The following is a 14,052-nucleotide window of genomic DNA, read 5'->3' on the forward strand; positions in this document are numbered from 1 at the left end:
GCCATAAAATTTGGCACAGTCACACGTCTGGACCCCGAGAGCGTCCTAAACTATGTTGTGAGGCGAAATTTTAACCGCACACGTTCCAATTCACCAAACAATTTTGCCCCTATCTACATACTGGGGAAAAAGTGTGTGCGCGTCAAGCCCCGCCCCTCATTATGATGTCACAATGCCCCTATTTGCATACTGGGGAAGCAGTGTGTGCGTATCAAGCCCCGCCCCTCATTATGATGTCACAATGGTTGCCATGGCGACGCTGATGTCATCAGAGGTTGCAAGACCTGCCGCCGCTCATTATGATGTCATAATGGTTGACTATGGGATGGAGGATGTGTGATGGGTATATGGGCACTGGACTATGGGATGGAGGATATGTATGACGGGTATATGGGCACGGGCCTATGGGATGGTGGATATGTATGATGGGTATATGGGCACGGGACTATGGGATGGAGGATGTGTGATGGGTATATGGGCACTGGACTATGGGATGGAGGATATGTATGACGGGTATATGGGCACGGGACTATGGGATGGACGATATGTATGACGGGTATATGGGCACGGGACTATGGGATGGAGGATGTGTGATGGGTATATGGGCACTGGACTATGGGATGGAGGATATGTATGACGGGTATATGGGCACAGGACTATGGGATGGCGGATATGTATGATGGGTATATGGGCACTCGACTATGGAATGGCGAATATGTATGATGGGTATATGGGCATGGGACTATGGGATGGAGGATGTGTGATGGGTATATGGGCATGGGACTATGGGATAGAGGATGTGTGATGGTTATATGGGCACTTGACTATGGGATGGAGGATATGTATGATGGGTATATGGGCACTGTTCTATGGGATGGAGGATGTGTGATGGGTATATGGGCACTGACTATGGGATGGAGGATAAGTATGACGGGTATATGGGCACGGGACTATGGGATGGATGATATGTATGACGGGTATATGGGCACGGGACTATGGGATGGAGGATGTGTGATGGGTATATGGGCACTGGACTATGGGATGGAGGATATGTATGACGGGTATATGGGCACAGGACTATGGGATGGCGGATATGTATGATGGGTATATGGGCACTCGACTATGGAATGGCGAATATGTATGATGGGTATATGGGCATGGGACTATGGGATGGAGGATGTGTGATGGGTATATGGGCATGGGACTATGGGATAGAGGATGTATGATGGGTATATGGGCACGGGACTATGGGATGGAGGATATGTATATGGTCACGGGACTATGGGATGGAGGATATGTATGATGGGTATATGGGCATGGGACTATGGGATGGCGGATATGTATATGGGCACGGGACTATGGGATGGAGGATGTGTGATGGGTATATGGGCACTGGACTATGGGATAGAGGACATGTATGACGGGTATATGGGCACGGGACTATGGGATGGCGGATATGTATATGGGCACGGGACTATGGGATGGGGGATGTGTGATGGGTATATGGACACTGGACTATGGGATGGAGCATATGTTTGACGGGTATATGGGCACGGGACTATGGGATGGCAGATATGTATATGGGCACGGGACTATGGGATGCAGGATGTGTGATGGGTATATGGGCATGGGACTATGGGATGGAGGATGTGTGATGGGTATATGGGCATGGGACTATGGGATGGAGGATGTGCGATGGGTATATGGGAACTCAACTATGGGATGGAGTACATGTATGATGGGTATATAGGCACGGGCCTATGGGATCGTGGATATGTATGATGGGTATATGGGCACGGGATTATGGAATGGAGGATAATTATAATTTTCTATAACTAACCACAGTTAGTTACTATGCCCGGGCAGCGCCGGGCTCTTCAGCTAGTAATATAATAAATGACAACCAGCATGGATTCATGAACAATAAGTTGTGTCTAACTAACATGTTGGGTTTCTATGAGTAGGTGAGTCCAAACCTGGATGTAGGTAATGCGGTTGATGTGATTTATCGGGACTTTGCAAAGGCATTTAATACTGTACCCCTTAAGTCTTATACTTAAGCTACAGAAGCAAAGACTGGGGGAAAAAATATGCAGACGGGTAAGGAATGACAGTGACAGGAAACAAAGAGTTGTCATAAATGGTATGTTCTCTAAATGGGATATAGTCAGCAGTGGGGACTGCAGAGATCTGTGCTAGGACCGATTCTTTCTAACCTCTTTATTAATGACCCTGTGGATGGGATTGAGAGTAAAATGTCAGCAAACAAGATTTTAGGATGTATAAAAACAGAAATAAAATCCCACAATACCAACGTATTATTACCCCTATAAAAATCACTGATCAGGCCACATCTAGAATATGGGATCCAGTTTTGGGCTCCACACTTTAAAAAGGATATTCAGAAGTTAGAATCAGTTCAACGACGGGCAACTAGATTATTACAAGGGATAGAAGGCCTCTCATATGAGGAGAGGTTGGCAAAGTTGGGCTTGTTTAGCTTAGAAAAAAGATGCCTCAGAGGAGATCTCTTTTACATATATAAATATATGTATGACCAGTACAAAACACTGGCATATGACTTATTCCTTCCAAAGACCATACTAAGGACAAGGGAGCACTCATTACGGGTGGAAGAAAGGTGATTCCGGCAGCTAAACAGGAAAGGGTTCTTTACAGTTAGAGCAGTCAGACTGTGGAATGCCCCACCACAAGAGGTAGTAATGGCACACACTATAATAGCGTTTTAAAAAGGGTTGGACGATTTCCTTAATACATATAACATTGCGGGTTATAGCGAAATTAGTGTTGAAATGTACAATTGGTGGAGAAAGGTTGAACTTGATGGACATAGGTCTTTTTTCAACCTACGTAACTATCAATATCTGTACTGTAATCTCTCAGGCAGGGTTCACATCACACTAGCTCCAATGTTCAGTGGATCTGTCTGGGCTTACGTCCGGACACCCAAAAAATGGGATTCGGGCAAATGCCATTGAGTATAATGATACAAGCTGAGTCACATTGTGCTCTTTCATATATCATTTTTGGCTGTATATGCCTAGTTGAGGAGCGCAGCAAGATGTAGTCAACAGTATGGGGATTCAGATGGAGCCACTGAATGTAGGAGCAAAAGTGATATAAGCATAGCCTTATATATGTTCTGCAGGACTGGTAACTGCCACTATATTGTAATTTCAGTATTGGTCTTTTTGTAGAGACTTATTTTCAGTAACAGCATGGTCATCTTCCGAGTTCCTTTATACCTAAGATTAGAGTGCAACATTTTTACCTCATTAGGGGGACCACTAAGACATTTCGATGCCCCTCTGACACTCCTGCGTTGAACCCCTAGCTACGCCTCTGGTAAGAATAAAGCATATATGTGCTCAGAACAATTAAATGACACCACTGCAGCATAAAATGCCGCTCTGTGCAACATACATGTAAATCTCTGAAAAGTTTGAAGGAAATCGGTCACCAGGTTATGTTGCTCTGAGGGCAGCGTGAAGTAGTGACAGACACTCTGATACTTACGATGTGTTATTTTGTTTTGAGGTAAATGCATATCATCACTATTTATCAGCATGACCTAAGCATTCGTCAAGCAATGATGTGCAAGTTTTGTAGTCTTCAATATTTGTGGACTGTCTACCAGCTTTCCCACCTGACATGATTGACATCTTGCTTTGTATGTACCAAATAGAGAGAAAGCTGTCAGCTGGGGCCAAGAGGGCAGTGGTGCCCTGCAGCTCATGAATACAAGGTCTCATGTGCTCTGCTTGTACTGTAGCTGATAAAGAGTGATAGACAAAAGTGACACATTGCTGCAATCATTGAGCCTGGTTATGCGTTCGCTTAGATAGGGTAACATAAAACCGGTGACAGGTTCCCTTTAATTGCTGAGATAATTTGTGACGTGATAAAAATTTATCTCAGCTGTTAGCAAATTGTTTTCCCAGAAAGAAACAATAACATATAGTATAGTTTATTCATACAAGCTAGAATTGTTTAATAAAAACTGCCACTTAAATATCATCAAAGTTTTTTAAAGAAAATAATTTTCCAAAAATGGTAGTTTTATATTATTATATTATAGTTTTATGCTACCTTTTTTGTACACCTGCAATTAACTACTTAAATGATTGGTCTCGTACATAAAACATCCTTTCTAAATATCTCTTTGCACCCTACATTCGACAGAAACTGCACTCATCAAAGTGACCAATGACCTTCTGCCAGCAAAATGTAACAGTGACCACTCTCTGCTCATTCTTTTTGACCTTTCTGCAGCGTTCAACACTTTTGACCACCATCTCCTACTCTCTAGGCTCCAGTCACTAGGCATTAAGTACACTGCCCTCTCCTGGTTCTCTTCCAATCTTCCTGACCGCTCGTTCAGTGTCTTGTTCGCTGGCTCCACTTCATCTCCTCTTCCTCTCGCTGTCAGGGTACCTCAGGGCTCAGTCCTTGGCCCCCTCTCTTCTATCTCTACACAGCCCCAATTGGACAGACCATCAGCAGATTTAGCTTTCAGTACCATCTTTATGCTGATGACAAACAATTATACACATCTTCTCCCGACCTTACCCCCGCTGTACTACAGAACGCCTGTGACTGTCTATCCGCAGTCTTCAACATCATGTCCGCTCTCTATCTGAAACTCAGCCTCTCTAAAACTGAACTTCTGCTCCCACCGTCTACTAACCTCCCTAAATCTGACATTTCCCTCTCCATGGGTGGCAACACAATAACACCCCGGCAGCAGGCGCGCTGTCTAGGTGTTATGTTTGACACCAATCTCTCCTTCATATCCCATATACAATCTCTTTCCCGCTCTTGCCGCTTACACCTAAAGAACATATCTAAAATCCACCCTTTTCTCGTCATGGAAGCAACAAAACCCCTCAATGTTGCCTTGATTCACTGGACTACTGCAACGCTCTATTAATTGGCCTTCCCGTTACTCGACTTTCCCCTCTCCAATCTATCCTTAATGCAGCAGCCAGGGTCGTCCATCTAGCTAATCGGTATTCAGATGTGTCTTCTCTTCGCCAGTCATTACACTGGCTGCCCATTCATTATAGGATCCAATTCAAAGTACTTGTTCTCACCCACAAAGCTCTCAACAGTGCGGCACCCCATTAATCTCCTCCCTTATTTTTATCAGCCTAACCGATCGCTGCGCTCTGCAAATGACTTTCGATTCACTAATCTGTACCTCCCACTCCCGACTCCAAGACTTCCCCCGCGCTGCACCAATCCTCTGGAATGCTCTACCCCAAAAAATTAGGACCATCCACAATTTGCAATGTTTTAGGCGCTCTCTCAAAACACACTTGTTCAGAGCGGCCTATCACAATCCCTAATCAAAGTCATTCTATGTCTAAGTGTGTGTGTAGCCCATTCACTATCTCGATCTATCCCCCACTCCCTCAAGATGGCTGAACAATCATTGTCAATACAGCATTGGAAATACACATCTGTACTTTGTATTTCCCCCACCTCATTGTAGATTGTAAGCTCTCATGAGCAGGGTCATTTTATTTTGCTTTAATTACTGTATTGTTAACGTTGTTACCAAAGACTGTTGTGTTTGAAACTGTTAAACTGTAATGCGCTGCGGAATATGTTGGCGCTATATAAATAAAGATTATTATTATTATTATTATTATTATTCATTGTTGCACCCTAACCAGTTTTGCAATTTACTTCATTTCTGTGATGATTCGTTTGAAAGGAGTCTCAAACAGGACATCACAGAAGGCTAGGGCTGCACTCACTCCCTGCAGAGTCTATCACCCCTCCTAGAACAGAACATCATCAGGGAGCAATGCTGCAGTTACTGTACTTACTACAGTTTCTTGCATCACCGCCCCCTGTAAAGAAGTCCTGGATCCATGGTGATAGAAGCTGCGGAAGAGGTGACTTCAGCGTTACCATTCTGCTACTATCTCCATCGCTTGTGCTTCTAGCTGTGACAGAGGATATCATCAGAGGGTGGAGATAGTAGTGACACTGCCCCACAGCTTCAATCTCTCCTCTAAAATGATTTGCCATCGGGGGGTGTGTATCACCCACTGCTTTTACCACCACCCCGTAATGATGACTCATTTGAGGGCAGTGCTAAAAGCCATTGGAAGAGCTGGTGTCATTCACTGCTGCTATCTCCGCTCCCTGACTATGTCTTCTTTCACAGTTAGAAGCTACAGCGGCAAAGAAAGAAGCAGAGTGCAGGGGCAGCAGTCACATCTCTCACATTGTCTGTCACTTTGGATCCAGGATGTCTTCAGAGGGTGGCTATACAAGAAACTGTAGTAACTGCAGAACTGTCTCCTGATGTCCTATTCCAGGAGAGGCGATAGATGCTACAGAGAGAATTGGCATGACAGGCAACTGAGAACCTTCAGCAGGCCATTGGCTGTCATGGAAACCCATTGTCACCCCGTAACTGCATCACTTGGGAGCCGATGCATATCTGAACGAATACCCAAGCCAGATCAAGGAACTTAATTGCTGCAGTGAGTGATTCACAGCAGCGTTTAAAACATTAACAGCAGCGATCAGCGGTAGAACTGATTGCTACTGGTAAAAGCTGATGCCAGCTATGTAATAAAGCCAGTATCTGCCCTTTATGGAGCAGCAGGCTCTGCTCCTCAGCCCAACCCAAACAACTTGACATACTAAATGAAGTATATATACCCACCACAAACAACCTGACATATTAGATGAAGTAATATACAGTACATAATGGAGGATTAAGAGATTAAAAGGCAAAGAGACTTACCAAGCTATCACTGTAAGATTCAGCCTTGGCAATCGCTTCTTCTACAGCTTCTTCTGCCACACGTAAGGCCACTGAGAGAGTATCCATCATACTGTGTCCTGAAAGTCAAAAGGTATATTTATAAATATTAGCATTTGAAGCTTCATATATTTCCAGCATGTTTTTCTAGCTTTATAGATACATACTGTTTGGAAGGCATATAAATACAGTGACATACAATGGGGAAGAATTAATAAAACTGTATCATTTTTAGACAGTATACACTTAAAGGAGTTTTACCAAGAACAAAAGTTCATTTTAATCAATAGATCTTGGAGTAAAAATAACTTCCACAATTGGAATCTTTGGGTGGCAGAATGAACAAATCAACAGCAGATGAAGAATTGGTTTTATTATTTTTCCACCATTCCTTGTGTGGTATAAGTGATTAGATGACTTTATTTTTCGGGTTGGTGCCATTACAGCGATACCAGATTTATAAAGGTTTTTTTATGTTTGGCTGCTGTCACACATTAAAAGATGCTATTTTTTGCATTGCCATATTTTGAGAGCTATAATTTTTCTAGATTTCGGCCGACAGAGTCATGTGATGACTTTTTTTCTGTGGGACGAGTTGACGTTTTTATTGGTACCATTTTCGGGCACATAGCATTTTTTCATCGCTTTCTATTCTGATTTTTGTGGTGAAGAATGAGCAAAAAACAGCAATTCAGGAATTGTTTGTTATTTTTATGCCATTCACCATATGGTAAAAGTTGTAAGACAGCTTTATTTTTTGGGTCAGAATGATTAAAGTGGTACCACATTTATATAATTTTTTTATGTTTTTCTGGTTTTACACAATAAAAACAATTTTATATAAAAAAATTGTTTTTGCATTGCTATTTTCTGAGAGTTATGACTTTTTAATTTCTCAGCTGACAGAGTTGTAAGGCGGCCCGTTTTTGTGGGACAAGATGGTGTTTTCGATGAAGTTCACTGATGGGGTTAAATAGTGTGACAGTTTTATAGATTGCGGCAATACCAAATATAAGTATTTTTTCACATAGATATACCTATTTATTGATTTAATATTTTTCATTTTTTTGGTTTTTTTATTTTATGATTTTTAAAAAAATATTTTAACAATTTTTATTTTATTTTTTCATTTCATCCCTCTATGGGAACTTTTATTAGCCTGACTGTTAGTATGGTGCACTGCAATCCACCAGCATTGGAATTTATACCTGTCAGTGCTGCACTGACAGAAGCATCTTAGACCATGCTCTTAACTTGGCCTCGACGTCATCATGACGACCTCACATTGCAATGGGAACATTCGGGCCCTTGCGATGATGTCATGGGGGCGCCAATCTGAAGAGAGAGGGAGCCTTGTCTTTCTTCTAGCCTTCAAAATGTTGTGATTGATATCTATCATGGCATTTAAGGGTTTGAATGGCCCAGGGCGGTGCAGGCATGACTCTTGTCAATGACAGCTGGGTCTCGGTTATAACTTAAGTCGAGCTCCCAGCAGCATTGGTACGGGCACAGCTCCTGTGCCCGCATGATCGCCATGACTTAAACTTACGTCAAATGTCGGGCAGGGGTTAAAGAGTAAACAGCATTTAAAATCTTATTTCATAAATCAACAGTACATATGGAAATAAGCAACTCTGTAAGTGCCCCGTCACACAAGTTTTGTGACACAACAGCGATCTCACCAGCGAGATCGCTGTGTGTGACAGCGATCAGCAACCGGCCCCCCTGCCGGTATCGCTGATCGCTGTAGGAAAGCCCTTGACATTTTTTGGTCACTGGTCTCCCGCTGGCCAGCACGCATCGCTGCATGTGACAGGCGGGAGACGAGCGATCAGCTGGTAACTAATGTACACATCGGGTATCTAAGGGATGTGCATCCCTTAGATACCCGATGTGTACTTTAGTTACCAGCGCGCTGATGCAGGGAGCAGGTAACTAAGGTACACATCGGGTATCTAAGGGACGCACGCTCCCTGCATCAGTGCGCTGGTAACTAATGTACACAGCGACGCGTCGCTGTGCTGATCGTTGGTGAAGCTGTCTGTTTGACAGCTCACCAGCGATCACATAGTGACTTACCAGTGAAACATTGATATGCGATATGCGTTATGCTATACCGCTAGCGCAGATGCTCCATCTGCACTAGCGGTGACGGAGCCTCAGACACTGCAGCCCGCGTCCGAGGCTCCGTCACTGAATGACGGCACATCGTGAACACGTGCCGCTTTACGGCGTGCCGCTTTACGGCGTTATGCCTCGGTGTAACATAGACCGTCTAACGGACTGCAAAACAAAATGTGAACCCGGCCTTAGTGAGATAGGAGATAACAGTTGGTGCTTTTAAAATTCTTTGGGGAGAGAAGAGAGGAGGAGGTAGAGGCAGAAAGATATTCTACTGTAAGTACTGAAATGGCATCTTTAGTTCTCCATAAACCTGTATAAGCTCCAAGTGTCATATCCTATTTTAGTAATGGAAAATCTGTGCCCCCTGAAGATAGATTTTATCTGTGAATTGGGCATTTTGAGTATGAATGATCAGTTCAGAAAAAAAAGAAGCAGATTTCTCTTTTAATATACATCATAAAGTCTAATTTTTTTTTCACCAGTATTATTGCTTTTTTGAAAATAAAAATTAAATAACAGTTACTCTTTAAACTCATGATGGAGAATAAAAGGGGGTTATACAGTCTTTTAAAATTCATAGTTTTTCCCCAGGATAAGCCATCAATATTAGATTGCTGGCGTTCTATTCTTTTAGGTTGGTTGGCACATACCAGCACTTTATTTTTTAGCAGGCATTCAAGATATTGCAGCATTGTTAGATTCAATTAATTAGAGCAACCGTGTAAAATACGACCACTAGAAAAAATACTACACGGAAGTACAAACCAGCCTGAGAGCTGCTGTAAACATTCAAGGGGCCTCTTCAGACAGATGACCAGAGGTAGTAGGAATGGTTGGACCTTTACAAAACTAATGTTGATGGCTTAACCCTTTCACGCCACAGTCTGTTTTCGTCTTCATGACCAGGACAATTTTTACAATTCTGAACACTGTCACTTTAGTTAAGACATCAATTGGAGAAAAAAAAATGTGGATATTATGGATGCATCTCCTGAGGAAGAAGTCGCACTGACTTTGAAACGCGTTGAGAATTGAAGAATAAAGATACCATCTTCTCATCATCTTATGCCTGGATCGTCATTGCTACCACAGCGTGGGTAATATGCACATTTATTTTTTCTCCAAACTGATGTGTTGACTCTGTCAGTTAACTGACCTGTGGACCTGCAGCAGCTGTTGACTCTAATGAGTCATATATGCCCTAACATTGTGAAAAATAGGTGAGTGCAAAACTAAGGCTGTGTTCACACTTAGCTTTTTTTTGCGTTTTCGTGGCGATTTCAAAAGCACAATTTTGCCGCGAAAATGCAAAAAAAAGCATCCCATGCAATCCTATGGCATTCCGCACATGCTGTGCTAATGCTGCGTATTTTTCCAAGGCAGAATTGCATCGCGGAAAAATACGCAACATGCTCATTCTTTGTGCGGAATCGCGGGTAAATCCGCACACATAGGAATGCATTGTTCTGCTTACTTTCTGCATGTGGCTGTGCCCACCATGCAAAAAGTAAGCAGAACATTTGCGGATGGTACCCACGGTCTGGAGGAGATGAGATTCTCCTCCAGGCTCTGGGTACCATATCCCTGTAAAAAATACAGTTAAAATAAAAAAATCGTCATATTCTCACCTTCCGATGTCCCCTGCAGTGATCTCAGGCCTCAGCGATGCTCCCGGCAGGTCCCGTTCCCAGTGATGCCTTGCAACAATGACCTTTGATGACATCGCGGTCTCGCGATACCGTAGCGGTCTCGCAAGACCACGACGTCATCAATGGTCATAGTCGTAATGCATCACTGGGAACGGGACCTGCAGGGAGCATCTCGAGGATCGGGAACGCTGCGCGGAACGTCAGAAGATGATAAAAACACCATTTTATTATTTTTAACATTAGATCTTTTTACTACTGATGCTGCATAGGCAGCCTCAAAAGTAAAAAGTTGGTCACACTCGTCAAACACTATGTTTGATAAGTGTGAGCAACCTGTCAATCAGTTTTCCTAGCGATGCTACAGATTGCTTGGAAAATGCTAGCATTCTGCAAGCTAATTACGCTTGCAAATCGCTAGTTTTTCCACGGGAAATAGGCGGGAATTAAAATGAGGTTTTCTCGCATATTTCCAGTGGAATGGAATTCCGGAATTCCCATGGAAATTTCAGCGGAAATTCCGCAACGTGTGCACATAGCCTAAGTGTTAGCTCTATATTATTACCGGATAAGACCCTATTGGGGCTTTTTCTCTCCTATAGTGATTTTTGTGCACTTTATGAGGCTATAACTCCAATGCTTCAATGGATCCCACTGATTCGGACACTGTTTTTTTGAGACATATTGTACTTCATGATAGTGGTAAAATTTGATCGATATAACTTGCGTTTATTTCTGAAAATATTGGAAATATGGCAAAACTTTTGAAAATTTCACAGTTATCAAACTTAATATTTATGCCCTTAAACCAGAAAGTTATGTCACTCAAAATAGTTAATAAATAACATTTCCCACATGTCTACTTTACATCATCACAATTTCTGAAACAATGTTTTTTTGTAACGACGTTAAAAGTTTTAAAAGTTGATCAGCAATTTCTCATTTTTCCATGCAAATTGTCTCTTCAGAGAGGAAGAGGGCTAGAACTCTAGTACCACCTATTGGAAGTAGCAATCCTAAAAGTCAGGCTAAGCATGTCAGTCTCCTCAAGGAGAAGCGATACTTCTCGGATATCGGTCAGACTTTCAATAGGTGGCACTAGAGTTGTAGTCCTCTATCTCACTGAAGAGACAATTTGCATATTTCCCAGAGGAGCACTGTGGCTTTAAGTCTCCTCATCTCGGCATGCTTAGCATGTCAGTCTCTGCAAGGAGAAATGATACTTCTTAGATATCGGTCAGACGCCTCTCACACAGCCAACCAGAACGAGGGGCAGTACCCCGAAACACAGTGTATGCAAATTGTGATTCTGCTTTGGCCTTTATCCTAAGTTATGTGACAAGGCTGATTAACCCCTTTCTGTCATCCCGTCCATGTGCCCTGGGACTTAATTCCCAGGGATGGGATAGTACGTCACAGCGATCAGCGGTGCCCACGTGGTGAGCGCCGCTGATCGTGGCTGGGTGTCAGCTGATTATCACAGGTGATACCTGGCATAATGTGTCAGGGGTGGTCACGGACCGCCCCCGACACATTAACCCCTTGCACACCGCGATCAAACACGATCACGGTGTACCAGGGGTTAAAGGAAGCATCGGCAGGGAGGGGGCTCCCTCCGTGCTTCCCTGAGCCCCCCACAGCAGTGCAATGTGCAGCGCTGCTGCGGGGGGCTTCATCCCTGCAGGTCTCCAAATCCAAGATGGCGACGGGGACCTTCGGGGGCCTACAGGGAGCTGGCTTCCTCATGCCTGCATGCCCTGGGACAATGTAATAAAGTTTAAAAAAAAAAGTGTAAAAATAATTTTTTTAAAAATCGCTAAATAAATTAAAAAAAAATATTCCCTAATAAATTCATTTTTTGGAAATAAAAGACAAAACAATAAAAGTACACATATTTGGTATCGCTGTGTCAGTCACGACCAGCCCTATAAAACTGTCCCATTAGTTAACCCCTTTAGCAAACCCCTTAAAAATAAAAAACAAAGCAAAAAATAATGATTTATTATCATACCACCAAACAAAAACTGCAATAACGCGCAATCAAAAAGACGTATATAAATATCCATGGTACCGCTGAAAACGTCATCTTGTCCCACAAAAAACGAGCCACCATACAGCATCATCAGCAAAAAAAATAAAAAAGTTATAGCTTGCAGAATAAAGCGATGCAAAAATAATTATTTTTTATATAAAATTGTTTTCATTGCATAAAAGCGCCAAAACATAAAAAAAGACAAGTGAGGTATCGCTTTAACCGTACTGACCCGAGGAATAAAAGCGCTTTATCAATTTTACCGCAGGTGGAACGGTGTAAATGCACCCCCCAAAAGAAATTCATGAAATGCTGGTTTTTGTTCATTCTGCGTCCCAAAAATCGGAATAAAAAGCGATCAAAAGATGTCACGTGCCCGAAAATGATACCAATAAAAACGTCAACTCTGTGAGTCAAAATATGGAAAAATGATAGCTCTCAATATGTGGTGATGCAAAAACGATTTTTACAATAAAAAGCGTCTTTTAGCATGCGACAGCTGCCAAAAATAAAAACCCGCCATAAATAGTAAATCAAACCCCCCGTTATCATTCACTTAGTTAGGGAAAAATAATAACATTAAAAGAAAGTGTATTTATTTCCATTTTACCACTAGGGCTAGGGTTAGGGCTAGGGTTAGGGCTAGGGTTAGGGCTAGGGTTAGGGGTGTGTTGGGGTTGGGGTTGGAGTTATAATTGGGGGGTTTCCACTGTTTGGGCACATCAGGTGCTCTCCAAATGCAACATGGCATCTGATCTCAATTCCAGCCAATTCTGTGTTGAAAAAAAGTCAAATGGTGCTCCTTCCCTTCCAAGCTCTGCCATGCGTCCAAACAGTGTTTTACCCCCCCTACATATAGGGTATCAGCCTACTCAGGACAAATTGCAAAACAACTTTTGGGGTCCAAACTTCTGTGAAGCACTGGGGGGGGTTCAAAGTGCTCACCACACATCTAGATAAGTTCCTTAGGGGGTCTAGTTTCCAAAATGGGGTCACTTGTGGGGGGTTTCCACTGTTTAGGTACATCAGGGGCTCTCCAAAGGCAACATGACACCCACAGACCATTCCATCAAAGTCTGCATTCCAAAACATCACTACCTCCCTTCCGAGCCCCGACGTGTGCCCATACAGTAGTTTTCTCCCACATATAGGGTATCAGCATACTCAGGACAAATTGGACAACAACTTTAGGGGTCCAATTTCTCCTGGAACCCTTGGGAAAATAAAAAAATTGGTGACTAAAAGATCATGGTTGTGGAAAAAATACGATTTTTTTATTTTCACGCCCGGACGTTATAAACTTCTGTGAAGCACTGGGGGGTTCAAAATGCTCACCACACATCTAGATAAGTTCTTTGGGGGGTCTAGTTTCCAAAATGGTGTCATTTGTGGGGGGTTTTCACTGTTTTGGCACATCAGGGGCTTTCCAAACCCGACATGGTGTC

At 42.8% G+C, this 14,052-nt stretch overlaps 1 protein-coding gene across 2 annotated transcripts in view; it reads right to left on the bottom strand.

Moving 5' to 3' along the window:
* MYRIP (myosin VIIA and Rab interacting protein) overlaps positions 1 to 14,052 on the bottom strand; it is an 811,455-nt gene that overhangs the window by 217,903 nt on the left and 579,500 nt on the right. For both annotated transcript variants that reach the window (XM_073550109.1, XM_073550108.1), the window contains exon 6: positions 6,788 to 6,885. In XM_073550109.1, the coding sequence (XP_073406210.1) occupies positions 6,788 to 6,885 (98 nt within the window). The remainder of the gene's footprint in view (positions 1 to 6,787; positions 6,886 to 14,052) is intronic.

The sequence above is a fragment of the Dendrobates tinctorius genome, unplaced genomic scaffold, assembly GCF_039654945.1.
Source record: "Dendrobates tinctorius isolate UK_male_01 unplaced genomic scaffold, ASM3965494v1 ptg000162l, whole genome shotgun sequence".
Lineage (NCBI taxonomy): Eukaryota > Metazoa > Chordata > Amphibia > Anura > Dendrobatidae > Dendrobates > Dendrobates tinctorius.